Raw genomic sequence first — 16,994 nt, 5'->3', positions numbered from 1 at the left:
AAAGGTTTCGCCGTGTTTCATGCTGTCCCGGTGAAGCTCTCTTAGCAAGATAGTTCCACGAAAAGATCAAACTACTTTCACCGAAGATTTCCAAGTGATTGGAACTTGTGTGGTTATATATAGACATGTTTTAATTGGCAATTGCACCCCACTTATTGAGCATGACTAAGCTAAAACGTTTCTCGTGCGCATGCACAAGGTAATCGCACGAATTCATGTCAAAACGAGTTTTAACAGTTAAATCAAATGCTAAAAAGATTTTAAAAATTACCAATTTTGGGCAGAAGAATGATCGAGAGTTAATGATAGATGAAACTCGAACAATTTGGGGTTTTCTATTTAACGCTCATATTTCATATTTTTAATGTATCCGGTGTTTTTGTTATACTCTCGTGCAGTGGGCGTTGAAAACGGATCTCGAAGTGAAAGTGCGGCGAGATTCAACTGAAGACTAGAATCACTGAAGATCTACGAAAATGGACTCCGTCAACTCATCGAAAAGTCAAGTCTGCCCGAGTGACTTCCCAATTTCTTTCTCCAAAGTGCAGTACCAATCTTCTACCATCAACGACAGCGCGATTTTCTTCGTCATTCTGTTTAATGTTATCATCTGTCCTTTTGCCATTACTTTCAACACTGCAATGTTGACCGTCATCATTCGAGATCCAAATCTGCTATCCTTAAAGAATACCTCCATTCTGTTTCTAACTGTTGCAGATTTACTAGTTTCTACATTTGGCCAAATAAGTTTTATAGCCAACGAGCTCGGAATTCTTATTCACGGTCGCCTCCAGTGTTCCGCAGTGTTCGCAACCAACCTCTACACGGAGCTATTTACCATTGGTTTGTCATTTTTTACCCTGAAAGTCATGACACTTGAACGGTTTCTGGCGATATTTTGTCCCTATTGGTTTCATAGATGGGCAACAAAGCGACGAGTTTGCTTTGCTTATGCACTGACATGGGTCTCGTGGACAAGCTATATCACCGTCGTTAAGTTTTCACCAGAAATCCCGGAGTCTACCTATACTAGCGTTCTCACTGGTTTTATCTTCACAAACCTTTTATTCACGCTGTCTGTGTATTCTAAGATTAACAGGTTACGCAAACAAGCGCATGTTACTCCCAATATTAACCAGCACAAAACAGCAGAAGAAATTGCACAGAGAAGAGCCTCAAGAACAGTTGTTTATATTAATGCTGCATTGTTTATAAGCTATTTTCCAACTTTTCTCGTGGGTATTCTTCACTATAGCAAGATAGTGACCGATGATGTCCTCATATATCACGTGTTATACCCACTAGCACAAACTGTTTCATTCAAGTCAGCGGTAGTCGACCCTATTATCTATGCGTGGCGCACCTCTGAGATAAGAGAATCTTTAAGAAGATTGCTTAGGAAGAAAGGGCTATCGCGTAACAACAGATCGGTTCAGAGCAGGGTAGGGTAGGGTAGGGTAAGGTAGGATACACGCGCAATTGTCCAGCACGATATGGTCTCATAATTTGGCCCCGAAATGTTGGAATGTCGAAGAGTACAACGCGCTGGTTGTCCGTCAATGCCAGATACTTTGATCATCGGGAAGGGGAGGGGGGGGAGTGCTGACCCCTCCCTTTTCGTTACATATACTCTTCTTCCACATCCCCACACCTGTATACACCAAGCTACCTTTGTATCTATATACATCCTTGTAAAATATATCAACAAAGGTTTAATAAAAGATTAATCCAAAAAGAAATGCGTCAAAATCAATGTCGTTTCCGGTTCAAAGAACCCTTGGAGATAAGAGTCTGGGTACTAGTGTATTCCGCTGACCATGGTTGGGCGGAAGCAGATTGTTCATCCACCGCGATGCTGCTCTCTTGGAGTAAAAAGATCTTTGAAAACCCGCTGAAAAAACCTCCAATTTTACCCCCTAATAACCCCAAAACCACCACAAAACTTACCGGTAAGTCAAGATAGATATCTAAACTCCTAAATGAGCTGGAAAACGAGTCTCGAACTCGGTTTCTTTGCTTGTTTATGCAGATTATTCCAGATGGAAATTTTGGCATTTTGAAGTCTTAGCTTCTTGAAAGCGTGTAATTCAATCATGCAACTCGAAAATGTCCTTATTTTCATCCATTATGGGTTTTTATTATAAATAGTGCACCCCTTTATTAGTTAGTTGCGTTTGGTTTAGTTAGTGACGTCGTAAGGGTAGTTTTTAAGGTGTTTTTATTGACCACGTGTTACGTGGAGCTGGAGATAATTTCTGACATGGATGCGAACACTCAAGGGATCAGACTATCCTTCCAACCTTCAATAAAACTACCTTTTTTCACCTTAGAATAATTCTAATACCATGGAAAGTGGAAATCGAGATCTTATGGATATCTTACTACGGGGAGAAGCCAACGAAAGTAACGCACAATCCGCCATTGAGGTGAGAATTCGGTTCAAAATCCTCCAAAGTTCTAATATTCTTACTTATGCAACATTTAAAAAGTGATCTATGTATTTATTTTGTGTCGTATTTTAATCCAGATCGCTTGTGTATTATCCTATGTTATTCTTCCATCTATTTAAAGTAGAATCCATCGGCTTCAAGGTCTTTCGATTTCTGAAATACAGAGAAATCATATTGAATGTGTTATCTGTATTTTGAGATGGAAAAGACCTCACCATTGTTTATATAATATGTTTATTTGAACATTGATTGAAGGGCAGACAGTTTCAATAACTATTGGTCACCAAAAGACATTGTTTGAATGTTCTTATTAATCATAATAAGTCCAGTTTACTAATTTGGCATTATTTGGGTAAAGATTGGAGTAAATGTTTTAAAATTCAACAAGGAATTTGTCACAGATGGTTTCACAAAATTTAGTTCATTCATAAATTTTGTCTGAAATAACTTTTTACTAAAAAAAATAATTTCTAAAACTAGATTTCTTTTTCAAGTTTATAAAGTTCATTCATTTTCTTCTTTCACTTTCATTTCTTTTTAAAGTATACACCTTTTTAAAACAATTCCTGAAATGAAATTGTAATAATATTTCATTAGGGCCCAGTTGTACGAAGGGCAAATAGCGCTAACCAATGGATAAATCCTTATCCATTGGATAAGTCGATGCTGTTATCCAATATATTTATCCACTGGATAAAATTTGTCCCTTGGATAGCGCTATTCGCCCTTCGTACAACCGAGCCCTGATTATTATGTATGTGATAAGGATATAGTCTTGATCATCTGAACGTATCATCTACAGACCATATGGGGAACATATTTATTGATAACAAAGGAAATTATCACCATTCAGATGTAATGGTGTATATAGAAAAGATTGTGTTTTTTGATCAATTTTAATCTGGTATGAGAACCCATTTTTGAAACGTTGGATGATTATGCAAAAAAAACACAAATATGCTGGAATATATATATAGTATTGTTTGTTTGTCTTTCTTTTATGGGTAAAGGTGAGATATAAGATAAAATATATTTATTTTTTTCCGGTCCGGTATCCTAAACATTAGTGCGTTCTGATTGGCTGTTTGAGTGGGCGATATTTTGTCAGTATCTGCCCGCGCTTGCGGTCCAGTATCCTTTGCCACTAATCAACAAAACAAAACAAAATGATTACAAAAACAAGTAAAACAAATACGTGAAAAAAATTTATTTACCGTCCTATAGTCAGTGCGGATAGGGGAAACTGTGCCCTCTGTCTTGAAAATGGCCTCGGATCTATATACTCAAGAACTCGGGCACAGTTTTTCCTAACCGGACCTCCGGTCAGTAAATAACATATTATATTTATTAGTTAGTAAAGTAAGTATAGAAAAATTTATCTTTTTGTTCACTCATTTCTTTGGGAATATACTCTGCAAACGTTACTTTTTCATTTACGTTTTGATCATACTACATTGGTCTTTTTCAGGATCTGTAACATTTTCAGAGCATATTACCAAAAAAATGAGTGAGCGAAATGAACAACTCCTGCGAAAACAAAGTTTCAGACATACGATAAGAGATATTTATAATTTTAAAGTAGTTGAGAGAAACTCAGAAAAAAATCAGAGTTCCTGATAGTTCCTTTCGGCTAGTGACAAATGATAAATGATATATATTTAACAAATAGACATCAGTTTTTTATGTGTCTGTCCTCTTATTGATGATAAATAGTGTTTCATATTGTCAAAGTAGTGTAGATCCACGAGGTGTAGAAGAGTGGATCCGCATACTACTTTGACAATGTAATGACGAAATTTATCATCAATAAGAGGACAGACACATAAAAAACTGATGTCTATTTGTTTTTTTACAATAACAAAAATGATAAAAATAGTACACGCTCGTTGATGTCAGCTTTCTGTCCTCTTATTTACGATAAAAAAGAGAAATTTGTAAGTTATTGTAAAAATAAATATGTATGTACAATTCTAATAATACGTATGATACACCACTGTACGTTTACCATTATATACTGCATAAATTAGCTCCTATAAAGTCCTATATTATCATTCAAACTGATGAAGCGTTAACAAGCAAAACATCTGATTAAATTCTAACATCTAGCTTTTGCGTCAAGAAGTCATTACACTATAGTACATATATATGTATATGTAAAAGTTCACTTAATCTTTTATGCCTTTCTTGTAAATATTCTTAATGATTTCCTTGTTTCTACTTTACCAGGGTTTTGGACAACAGTTCTCTGCTCCAGTTTCGATGTCTGGAAACGTACAACAACACTCTCTTACTTCCCCGATGGGACAGCAAGGGACTCGCTTTCACGCAATGAGTCCAAGTCAAATGGTTCCTCAGAGCTCGGTTGTATCTATGATGCAACCAGACTTAATGAGCTCCCAGTATTCCCAACCTTCGACGTCATACAGCGATAGTAATTATCAGACCTTTCAGGATTATTCAAGTCAACAGCAAATGGCCCATTCGCAGGCCACGTCACCCATGGGTATGTTTCAGAATTATGGACAAAATGGCAGCTTTATGGGGAGTATGGGCCAATATGGTGGACAAAATAGAGTCATGGGACACCAAGGAGGCATGTCGAATCAATATCCTACTTCCACTAGCGCTGTTAATTATGGAAATGCGAATTATTATTCTGAGGTTTATCCCTCGGTACCACCAAAATCCCCTGTGTCACACCAGCAAATGCCAGGAAGTGGTTATACGATGCCAGTCGGTGGCAATGGAGGATCGTACCCAGGGAGTGGGTATGCAGGACAGTCGTCAATGTCTCCCATGCAGAAACAAATGGGACAGTCGTTCTTTTCTCCCAGATCACCTGCTGCTAGTCAAATTCATTCGTCACCTAATGTCACTGGGAACTATCCTGGACAACCACCCACATCTCCCATGGCACAACCTCTCGTTGGCCATGCGCGGAGGTCCTCCACGTCACCTGTTTCACCAATGATGCCACAGGGTATGCCAGTTTACAGCATGCCCCAACGACAGCAGCAGTATACACCAACTTCAAGCACTACCACACAGAGTCAGCTACAAAGATCTTGTATGTTTGCTCAGCGACTAGAGAAAATGTCTGCCCAGCACCAATACCAAGCACAGATGGGGTCAACAACTACCCTTCCTGGACCTACGAGTACTAACAGTAGAAGACCATCATTTCCTGGACAACAGACTCCTCTTCCAGGAAAACCTCCTATGAAAAGTCCAACTGGTTCAGTATCACCAGCTCGCCACTCACCACCATCACTTGGCAAGTCTCCACCGCCATTCAAACCTCTAAGGTCGCCTCCCCCTTATCAAGCAAAGAAATCGCCACCATCATTTCAAACTCCTTTGAAACCAGTTCCTTATTCTCCTCAGGGAAAGAGTGATACACATAAAGAACAGATGACATCTGGTGCTAATGAAATCACAACTATGAAAAAAGCAAAGAAAAGTAAAGCCGAAAAATCCAGTATGCAGAAACTAGAAGAAGTGGCTGAAAAAGTTTCACCGCATCTAGCGGAGGAGTTGTCTCACGCCGTAGGAGATGCAATAGAGAGAAAACAAATGAAAAAGAAAAATGATACAAAAAGTGATGATAATGAGCAAGAAAACTCTGCGGCTGAAGTAAAAACATTAACCTCTACCCTAGAAGACTCTTCAAAGACCAAGAAAGAAGAGAGTAAAGATCAAGCGCTGGAAGGGAAAATTTCTGAAAGTTCTAACAATGAAAAGGAAGGGAAAGACGAAGAATGCAAAAACAAAGCTGATGAAAGTAAAATAGAAATAAAAGATTCTGAAGTGAGTAGGGTTGAAGAAGAGAAGAACGTTCTAACTGATGATAAAGAGAAGGTCAGCAATACTGAAACAGTGCAGAACAAAGGGAAATTGAATCAAGAAAATGGTGAAAGGCAGAAGAAGGACAAGGTAGTTGAAAAACAAACAGAAAACAAAATTGAAAAAGTGGCAGAAAATGCTGAAAAAGAAGTTGAAAACGAGATTGAAAGAGCAGAAGTGGAAGATATAAAGGGAAAACAGATTGAAAGTGTTAATGGGAAAGAGGATGAAACTAAGAATGAAAATCAAGACACAGATGCAGACAAAACAAGTGAAAAAACAATTCTGGACAATGCAAAAACAGCAAAAGAAGAAAGCACAGAAATGCAGGAGACCAGTAAAATAGAATCAAGTAAAGAAACAAAGATTCAAGTTGAAAAAATCGTAATAGACTCCAAGCCAGTCAAGTCTTCTCCATCAGAGAAGTCCCCACAGCATGAAGGAGAACTGTCCAAAGACGTAAACATGGCTACAATTAGTAAAACGCAAGTGAAACAATCAGTCAGTATATCGAGGAGTGGACATACACCCACCATTCAAGCGACTGTCATTGCTAAGGGTCAGTCAGCACATTCCAATCAACAGGTCCTTGTTGCTAAGACAGCAGGGGGGCAGATGTACTTGATACAGGGGAATGTATTGATTCCTGTGCAGAACATCACAGTACAGCAGCCGAAAGGAGAGAAGGGGAATAAAGTCATCTGCGTCAATCAAGGTCAAGGGAAGTCATCACATGTCATGGTGGGAAACATAACTCCTAATCTCCAAAAAGAAACCACTCATAAAGCACTCAAGAGTAAAGAATATGTTGGTGAAGACGATGATGATGACTTGGATAATGAAATTGATGAGAAAATGGAAATTGATTTGGCTTGTCGAGAGAAAACTTTACTTTCACCTACAGCAGAAATGACTGAAAATGATATCTTGCAAGAACCAAACACCTCAACCGTATCTATTCAGACTGAAAAGCAGATAATTAAAACCAAGGCTGGATTCCAGAGGGTTAAGAATACTACAGAAACTACTAAGTCAGGACTCTCTTCTATTGACAATGTTTCAAATATTGCTATGAAAAAAGAAAAAGAACTGTTTGGGTTTGAAGAAATGGGAGAAAGTTCTTCAGAGTTGAGAAAACGAATTGGTCGGCCACCTGGAAGCAAGGACAAGAACAAGAGAAGGCCATATATGTACAAAAAAATACAACCAATCGAACACCAAGTACCAAAACAAAATCCTTCCTCTACCACAACTAAAAGTCCAAGCAAAGAAAAATATATTTCGGAAACAAGATCCCACAAAAGACCACATTCAATTAATGTTCCAACTGTAAGCAAAGCAACTAAAAACAATTCTAAAAGACCTAAAATAACTCCCCCACCCATCTCCCCCACAAAAACCCTTTTGGTACAGCCGAGAGGAGGGGTAGATGGCGATGCATGGGTGTGTGCATTTTGCGGCAAACCATCAAACCATAACTCTCTCGGCATATTATATGGACCTTATAAGGCTAAACTTTCGCGTGATATATCTGATAAAGACTGTCGTTCACCGGACAAGGTCATGTCACCCGGCAGTAGATTACCAGAATTACCGACAGATTTAGAAGGAAGTTCTGTTGAGCTTTGGATACATAAAGACTGTGGGGTGTGGTCACAGGGGGTTTACATGCTTGGTAGGACATTATATGGCCTTGAACAAGCCGTGGAAAGTGCAGCATCTCATGTAAGTTGACTTTAGTGTCTTTTTTCTTTCTGTTCAAACTGTTAGTTAGCCATGCCCTGACTTTAATCAGCCTTAAGGCTATTTCAGAGTTTGACCTGTGAGCTAGCCGTGCCCTGACTTTGACCAGCCCAGAGGTTGTTTCATGGTTCAATGTGTGAGTTAGCCATGCCCTGACTTTGACCAGCCCAGAGGTTGTTTCAGGGTTCAATGTGTGAGTTAGCCATGCCCTGACTTAGATCAGCCCAGAGGTTGTTTCAGGGTTCAATGTGTGAGTTAGCCATGCCCTGAATTTGATCATTCCAAAGGTTGTTTCATGGTTCAATTCGAGTTGGCTGTGCCTCTGATCAGCCTTAAGGCTGTTTCAGAGTTCAATAAAATTTAAAGTTTTATTTAAGGAAGTTAATAATTCTTTTCTCCCATACATTAGAACTGTTCTACATGTACAGAGTTAGGAGCAACGCTACAGTGCTTTAAAAGAGGATGTACTTCAATATTCCATTTTGCTTGTGCACGCGATTCAGGTGAGTTACACATTGGGATAGCAAAACAATCTACCCCTCCCCTATACCTGCGGCCTGTTAGCTCAGTTGGCAAGAGCATTGGTCTGTTTAGCGAGAAGTCTTGGTTCAAGCCTTGGCTGAACCAACACTGAGGCTGCCTTTGTAATTACATCGGCAAATCTTTAGACCTTCCAGCCTTATTGGACAAGGACTTGAATCTGTAGGCCCAGTCAGTCTTCACCCTGTATAACCCTGTATAAAGGCTGGTTTAGACAGTGCGATTTTCGCCTACAACTATCCTATACAACACGCTTGCGCCATCCTACAACTCTAGTTGTAGCTTGTATATCAAGCCTACAACTCGCCTATGACAGACGTGAGCATGTTGTATACGATAGTTGTAGGCGAAAATCGTACCGTCTAAACTGGCCTTAAGGTAGACATAAAAGAGCCACTGAAGAAGCTATTGACAACCATCTTGTGCTAACACTACAGGGCCTACAGTAATTGGCCACGCTGATTTTGGTGTCCCTTCCCTTGCAGAAAAACAAAATTTATATGTTCCTACCAATCTTTACTTTTACACTATGGTAGCTTTGGACTAGAGCCGTAATGGTTCTTTTTTCCACACAGGTTGTGCATTTATAGAAGATAATTTTACCATATTTTGTTCTGCGCATAAGGTAAGCAAAGTCTTGTAGCCCTAAAGAGATGATTATGGTTAACTCCCTGATGAGGGGCAGTGGAGGAAAGTCAACATTCTCATCATCATCAAATCACCATCATCATCGCTAATCACCACCACCACAAGTATGGAAGTGGCCCAGCTCAATGGCAACTGAAAAGTATATGAAGGTGCCCCTGGCAGCCACTATACAGTCCACTTATGACCCCGGGGCACAGCCTAACCAGTTTGAATTAGTTAGGGTTGATTTGAGAGGATGGAGGAAAATCCCTCAGAGTCAGAAAGAGAAGCAACCAACTCAGCTGACATGGGGTGACTCAAACCCCGGACCTCAGAGGTGATAGGCACACCACCACATCATCCTGATTCCGTTGAAATACATTCATTCAAACCCTCCCCCAACCTCTAAAGGGTGTGGTTGTTTGCCTCTAGTCTTCCCATTATCCTCTGATTATGGTACCACCACCTTACGTTAGACCTCTTTACCTTGTTTTCCCATTTCAGACCATGTGTAAATAATCTCTTGACAACAAGATTCTTTGTTTAAGTTGTATCCATATTCATGTGTCTTCTTGTATGCAACCGTTAAACAAAGAAGTAATACTCAAGGGAATGACATGTGGTATGAAATGGAGGTCTATTTCTCAAGAATCTAACAGGCATCTTTTTATTGTTATGTTTCAGTAAGAAAACACAGTATTTCAGTGTCTTATTTGTAAAGTTTATACAAAGTTCTGGCTTCGCTTGCTTCTTGATGTGTTTTGCATGTATGTAGTGATTAACAGCTTCCTGGCTCGTAATTCATATGTACATACTGGTGACATAGTGAGTAAAGCTCGTATGAATGGGAGAGTTTAGAGTTGTGTATCTGTATTACAACACACTTGTTCAAGGAGATCCTATGATCGCACGTAAGTTTAGTCTGGATCTCCTGCTGAAAAAAATAGCCTGACTTCACAGTAACAATACGTTCTTTTGGTGGCTATTTTAGAAGTGTTTTATTGTACCTTATGTAGTGTCGTATGTAACACAATGCACGAAGTGTTTGTCTGAGATAGCGAACAATGATGCATTCTGGTCAAGCTTGGTTGCAGGCACATATTGCCATGGTGTTTTATGTAGCCATGGTATAATAGAATGATTGTATAGTGTTTTGTGAACATGGTGTATGCTGGTCTAGCTTGGGTGCAGGCATATATTTTCCGTCTTGCCATGGTGTTTTATGTAGCCATGGTATAATAGAATGCCTTGTATAGTGTTTTGTGAAATAAAGAACATGTTGCATGCTGTTCTAGCTTGGGTTCAAGTACCTATGATTTATTGTGATTTGAATACGATGTTGTGTGTAGCTAGACCGACACGAGTGAAAAACGTCTGCGCATGCTCTGAATCCGTATGTAAATTAGTCAAAACATATGTAAATTTGACTTTCAAACATGCCTGATAAATTAGACTTAACAAAATGCAAAAACTTCGTCTCCATGCTTGAAACTTAAGGCAAATTCCTCCATATTGTGTTTGTTAATACAGTCTCTTGGTCTGATAAAAGTGTACTCGCGAAATTTTTTTTGTATACAGGGAGAAAACAAACATTTATTTTCTCACTCAATCTCATCAAAATGCTTAGAAAACGTGCAGAAAAGCGCGCATGCGCTAACGTTTTTCTCTAGTGTCAGCTAGACCAGTATGCACCATGGTTGTTGCTCTAAAAAAAGGCCTATACCATGTATGTGAAAGTCCGTTCCCCATAATGAGTTGCAAGCAAACATTACCTTGCATTCAAATGGCTTTTTAATCCAAGCACCTTGATTGGTTGGTGTATACTGATTTTTCTGTAGTTGGATTGCTTCATTGTAAAAGCCATGGTACTTTTTCTTATTTAAAATCTTCACTATACTGTGATTCGTCAGGTATCCATTCTCGTACCCAAACCCTTCTCAGCTTTCTAACTTAAAAGGTTTGGGTACGAGAATAGTCAGATGTTCAAAAAATGCTCGTAAAAAAGTCAGTTTCCACTCATACGAAAATAATATCAAGTCGTTAGTGTCAGTTTGTGCTTTTTATATATGTTGCTCCATTTTGTTGTTTTGTTTTATTTTTATCTGAAGGTAAAGTCGTTATTGTGTTGTTTCAATTTGGCTTGATTAAAGTGCTTCACGCAAAGAAATACAATTCAGTATTTTTCCAGTTCCTGCCTGGCTTTTTGGTTCCTCTTATTTCCACTGTTGGAAACACAATTCCTAAATATCTATACATATTATATCAATAATTATTATATATATTTGATAATAAATCACTATTGAAGAGAATCTGGAATATCTTAGTGTTACTTCATAATTGGTTCAAGTTATTATCCAATTAGATAGCACTATACTGGTCACGTGGTCATTTCCCGCCACATTGGATAGACTTTGTAAACGCGTCGCTCTTGAGAGATTGTATTCGTTCTAAATATGACATTAGTCATTAATTACTCAAGCAGTGGAGTGGGGAGGGGAAAAGAGACTCTGGAGACTCTCCTCTGTCCATTGAGTTGATACGCAGGCCACTTTGGCCGTGCCAATACACCTAAGTCCAATGTGGCGCACGGCTGAGTGTGTTACACGAAAACCAAGCATCCAGGGCCAAATGCAAAAAACAATATAGTGTCAGTGGAAAGTATACACTTGTTCAGTTGTTCTGTCTTTCTTTTCTTCTTACATTTAGGATAGCGAAAAGTTTGCAGCATGAAATTATAAGAAAATACTGTAAATTTGGCCCTGGATGCCTCGTTTTCAACCGGCCGTGCGCCATTTTGGACTTAGGTGTATGGGAAGAAGTCAAAACTCGCAGACAGAATCATCTGATTATCAAATCTAGGTTTTGAAGATCGACATTCGATTTCGGTTTACCATTTGAATAGACTACAAAATCAGAGATGAATAGAGGACATAGACCAATAGATATACCACGGTATGAAACTTCTTAACATCTTTAATAAAACTTTATAATTTATTTTTATTTTAAGTATATATGTACAGTATATTTTGTACAGTTGAGAGGCGATAATTTTTTACCCTTGCTGTGTGCCGTGAATTACGAACCTCTACTGCATAGGATTGTGGGCTTGAATTCAACGAAAATATGTAAAAGCTACGCAGCCTCGCCTCTACATTCAATCCCACAATCCAACGCGTGATGCGTTTATTACCAGTCTTCATACATGTTTTGGAAAGTCGAATTCTTGAACAAGGCACAGCTATGTGTAAGTAATTTACCGTATATTCACAGTAATATAATCTTTTCTAGGACCACCTGAAGTTCCTTTTTACAGTCGAATAGAATTGCTTGTTGTATGGTTGATAAAAACGTCTAAGGAGTTCCAACGTCGTTCGTTTTATGTCAGCATGTTTTCTTCCCTTGTTGGAAGGCAGACAGTACGACACATTCACCGCAGGGTCGGGCAAAAAACAGGGAAATCCTTTGGATTTATTAATCCTAAAATTCCTATCCGTAAAAAATGGACTCAGCTCTAAAAACTTTTCCACAGATTTGATCTCCTCCAGTGGATTTTTTGCTAACTCTTCGCCGCTCACAAAGTGTATCTCACTTTCTAAGAAATATTCCAGCCACTTTTTAAGATGTTTGTCATACAATCCTATTTTAACTAGTTCAGAATCAGCATTGACGGTACCGTTGTCGTGCAAAATAAGTTTTTCGATGTCATCAACGGCTGGTATTTCATTCTTTTTGCTTCTAGCAACCATGTCGGTGTATTCAGACACACACCTCTTAACTGGGTCACGAACGACCACTATCAACTTCAATCTCTCCGCCATTGATCTCGAAAATATGAACATTCTGTTTACAACTTGAGTGTTCTGGACGCTAGTGAAGTAAGTAGGGCTTTTCTCGATAGTCATTTGTCCCGGGGAGGACACGGGCATTTGTTGTCGGTACCATTCCAACCCTTTGGTGTGGTAACCATTGAAGAAGTACACCTCATTTGAGGCACCTATTACGTTGGGGTGCATTCTAAGGATCTCTAAGAGGGCCCTAGTGCCAGCCTTCTTGACGCCAAGGATTATCGCTGTTGGAAATCTTTTCCTCATTTCTCCGACGCCTGCTTTGATCTTTTTGCTTAGAAAATCTGTAAAGGAAAAAATTATATTCTTGAATCAGTCTCCATGGAGTATTCATTCGTTCTCTGGGAGATTGTCAAGAAATCACTAATAAGAACCAGAATAAGATTTTTGCATAGCGGCTTTCTTGATCGACAAAGTCCAACAGTTCCCAGATGCTTGGTACCTTAATGCACCGTTTTGTCGCGCTTATTGGTCGCGCATGCGCAGAAGGTCAAAACTTCTCTTGGGCGAGAGCTCCCGTAGACAGGTTGAATCTATACGCATGCTCTGCGTTTTTGCATTTCGCTGACCAAAGCCAGCGCAGGCTCTGGAGTACAAGACTCGCTCCTACTCTCTCTCGGCCCTAACCTGACATAAGGAAGGTCCCGCCACTTTAGAACTAGTATTAATAGTGCGATTAACTGATAATCACTAAATGATTTCCGCTCTTGACAAAGATCACCAAATGTTCAAACATGTTTTTCGTTAGCCAATCAAAATTGGCGACACAGGGAGACCAATTCATATTCCTTCAAAAATCAGTAGGCTTTCGTCACGTACTGATAAGACAAAGCGCCCCTTTGTCTCTATTCTCTACTTTGAACAACTAAACATGTCATATGTGATAGATATCAGCTCGCAAATTGAAAATTTGTATATACAGTTTTTGGAAGTTTTTCAAATAGGTCGAGTGGAGGAGTGATAATGAACGGTTCGCGATGCAAGTTTGAGTTCGACGTAAACTTCAGTAGTTGATCAGCATTGAAAAGTACAATGCATTCAAAGTCTAAGCTACTAGTAGAGTTTATCCACTTTGACTTTTAATAAATCCGTTCTTACTACACTTCTTCAAACTTTACGAACTTATTTTCTTGTATTGGTAAATTGATTTGTGGGTACTTTTTAAAAATCTTTTTAAAGTTATTATAACTTCACTAATAAATTGAGGTAAAATAAACTGAGGCTTTATAATTTAGTAATAACTTCTAAATTATATGTTATAGTACAGTATATGCACGAGTATCGTGCAGCATCACATTCTGGATTATCATGGATCATTAGACCCTCAAAATCCCATACAATAATCGCTGTACTCATAAAAGCTACAAAGGATCCGAAGTATTTGCTAAGTTACCGAAGTTTCTTAAAAATTAGAATAATATCAATTAATCTTCATCAAGTTTTGTCACGATGTGTCATCTTTTAAACGCTTTTTTGTGAAGAGCCATAGAGCGTGAAATTAAGTTAACTTAGCGTGAATTTTCTAGACACTTTGAAAACAATATGACATTTAGAAAGAAAACTAAAGATTTTAAAATCTTAAATCAACATTCGATTCCACTCACCTCGACTAACTGTTGTTTTTTCTTTATAATGTTTTACTTGCGATAAAGGAACTTTAATAGGATGTTGAAGCGAAATGATTTGAAGTGTATCTCTGTTCTCTTTCCTTTCGTAGTCATTAGTTCCTTGTGGATTATAAACCAGTTTTGATTCCTGTAGATATTTCGAAGTTTTTTGAAGAATGGAGGTCTTTTCTGGTGAATCAAAGTTTAAGTCACTTCCTGTTGCATCGATGCTCTTGCGATTGCTGTCTCCAAATTGTAATTTTTGTAAGGGAAAAGCGAAGAGAAATAGCGCCAATCCGAACAACAAAACGATCGATAAAGACTTCTTCCTCCGAAGTGTCATTGTTGGTCCAACCTCATTGAATATTTCGCCCAAGTTTTTGGTTTAAAAACTAAGAACCAAAACAATCTCAGGTATTCGTCTCGTCTGCTGCGGCCAGTACAATAACGATTCAGTGATCTTTGAAGTTTCTTGAAGTTACTAAACTTTCATTGTCGCCTGTAATCTAACGCCATCGAAATACTTTTGCCCTCAAGATATTTGGCAGAACTGCGTGGCACCATCTTACATCTATTGTGTTTTTATATCGATTCTAAATTAAGGAATTTTTGACCCAAATGATAGTACAATGTCATCGCGCGTGGTGTTCCAAAGGAAACAACACCTAACCAAACTTAAGTGAAAACTGCTTGGCTTTTATGTTAATTTTAGAGGCGATTGAATACCTGAGCATAATAAGATACGGTTCATTGGCTGTTTCTAGGTTACTTCATGAGCAATCGAGTAATTTCCTTATGACACCATTATATTAGTCATGACTGGACCGGGTCTGAATACACAGGTATGACCCCGTCATATGGCCTGAAACCTGAAACCAAAAACCCGCCAAAAAAGCTTCAAAAACTTTTCTTACCGCTACCAAACTGATAATGAACAATTGTTCCTCTGTGTTATATTCATTAATACAAGGAAATTAAATAAATAAAGAATGAGTTTTGAAACCTAGAAAAGTTACGTCAAGTACCGATAATCAGTGAATATTTGAATCGAAGTTAAAGTTCAGGGACAGGTTTTTTCATGTTCCTTTAAGTCGGTCTGCAATTGTGACACTTCAACCGTGAGTGGATTTTAACTGCTAAAATGTGACGAGATATTGGATATCTTAATTAACTTATTAATAAAACCGCAGCAGGACACGAAGTCCCTGGAAACAAGATGTTAGAGGAAATGATGTCTGGGTCCAGTTATTTGTTTGGTTAGAGGACATGTAGTTGTGGCATGTAGGTGACTGCACCCAGGATATTCGTTTCTCATTTTGCAAAACAAAGTCGGTTTAATCACCGTTACATTTGCCGAAACACGTTGGGCATAGAATTTGGGGAAGGATACGAAATTATGACAAACAAGAGGTTTACAGAAGATAATGAGCCGAACTGAAAAAGAACGAGACTCGGAAGCAGGAGAACAAGATGAAGATGACGATGATGATGATGCACTGTTGACAAAAAGCAGAAAGACAAAGGAAAAGAAGAAGGAAAGTTAGGCGGCCCATAAGAAACATGCAGGTGATTAAAGTTATGAACGAATTGCTTCAAATAAGAAACGACTTGCTGCGTTGCATGTTAGTCAAGTTAGTGTACGTTAGACGAGTTGCTACAAATGAGAAACGAGTTGCTGCATGTTAGACGAGTTGCTACAAATGAGAAACGAGTTGCTGCATGTTAGACGAATTGCTGCAAATGAGCGAGAAACGAGTTGCTGCATGATAGACGAGTTGCTGTATGATAGACGAGTTGATACAAATGAGAAACGAGTTGTTGCATGTTAGACGAGTTGCTGTATGTTAGACGAGTTGCTGCGAATGAGAAACGAGTTGCTGTATGTTAGACGAGTTGCTGCATGTTAGACGAGTTGCTGCAAATGAGAAACGAGTTGCTGCACTGCTAGAAGAGTTGCTACAAATGAAAAACGAGTTGCTGTATGTTAGACGAGTTGCTGCAAATGAGAAACGAGTCGCTGTATGTTAGACGAGTTGCTGCAAATGAGAAACGAGTTGCTGCATGTTAGACGAGTTGCTGCATGTTAGACGAGTTGCTGCATGATAGACGAGTTGCTGCATGTTAGACAAGTTGCTGCATGATAGACGAGTTGCTGCATGCTTAATAAAGTTTCATTTGCTCCGTGTTTTTCTTTCCTCGGTACAGAATACTACTATCTTTAATTCGTGGCACTTTCCCTCTTTTACAGACTGCCAGGCACGGATTATTAAATGTCCGGTAGTTGATTTTAAACGATTACATCACATTGGTGATGTTTGTAACCACGAACTAGCGTAGCC

The 16,994-nt window shown here is 38.8% G+C and overlaps 2 protein-coding genes across 3 annotated transcripts; one reads left to right on the top strand and one right to left on the bottom strand.

Annotated features, from left to right (window-relative positions):
* Positions 1–1,818: 1,818 nt before the first annotated feature.
* Positions 1,819–11,512, top strand: LOC116286416 (uncharacterized). Of its 2 annotated transcripts, XM_031692934.2 has the most exons (6): positions 1,819–1,949; positions 2,331–2,426; positions 4,677–8,018; positions 8,446–8,539; positions 9,152–9,201; positions 9,888–11,512. In XM_031692934.2, the coding sequence occupies exons 2-6, from the start codon at positions 2,346–2,348 to the stop codon at positions 9,888–9,890; spliced, it is 3,570 nt and encodes a 1,189-aa protein (XP_031548794.2). In that variant the 5' UTR covers positions 1,819–1,949; positions 2,331–2,345; the 3' UTR covers positions 9,891–11,512. The 2 variants fall into 2 exon arrangements, with proteins under 2 accessions (XP_031548794.2, XP_031548793.2); XM_031692933.2 differs by having other exon boundaries at positions 9,152–11,512.
* A 646-nt stretch (positions 11,513–12,158) lies between these two features.
* LOC116286417 (heparan sulfate glucosamine 3-O-sulfotransferase 1) lies at positions 12,159–15,468 on the bottom strand. Its single transcript, XM_031692935.1, has 2 exons — positions 14,653–15,468; positions 12,159–13,332 (listed from the first exon to the last, which is right to left on the bottom strand). The coding sequence occupies exons 1-2, from the start codon at positions 14,996–14,998 to the stop codon at positions 12,488–12,490; spliced, it is 1,191 nt and encodes a 396-aa protein (XP_031548795.1). The 5' UTR covers positions 14,999–15,468; the 3' UTR covers positions 12,159–12,487.
* Between the last annotated feature and the right edge of the window lie 1,526 nt (positions 15,469–16,994).

This window comes from Actinia tenebrosa, unplaced genomic scaffold, assembly GCF_029948245.1.
Source record: "Actinia tenebrosa isolate PJP-AT-01 unplaced genomic scaffold, QUT_ActTen_1.0 PGA_scaffold0__85_contigs__length_37466705, whole genome shotgun sequence".
In the NCBI taxonomy this organism is placed as follows: Eukaryota; Metazoa; Cnidaria; class Anthozoa; order Actiniaria; family Actiniidae; genus Actinia; species Actinia tenebrosa.
The sequence above is the reverse complement of the archived record's forward strand: the minus strand, read 5'-3'. Positions and strand labels throughout refer to the sequence as shown.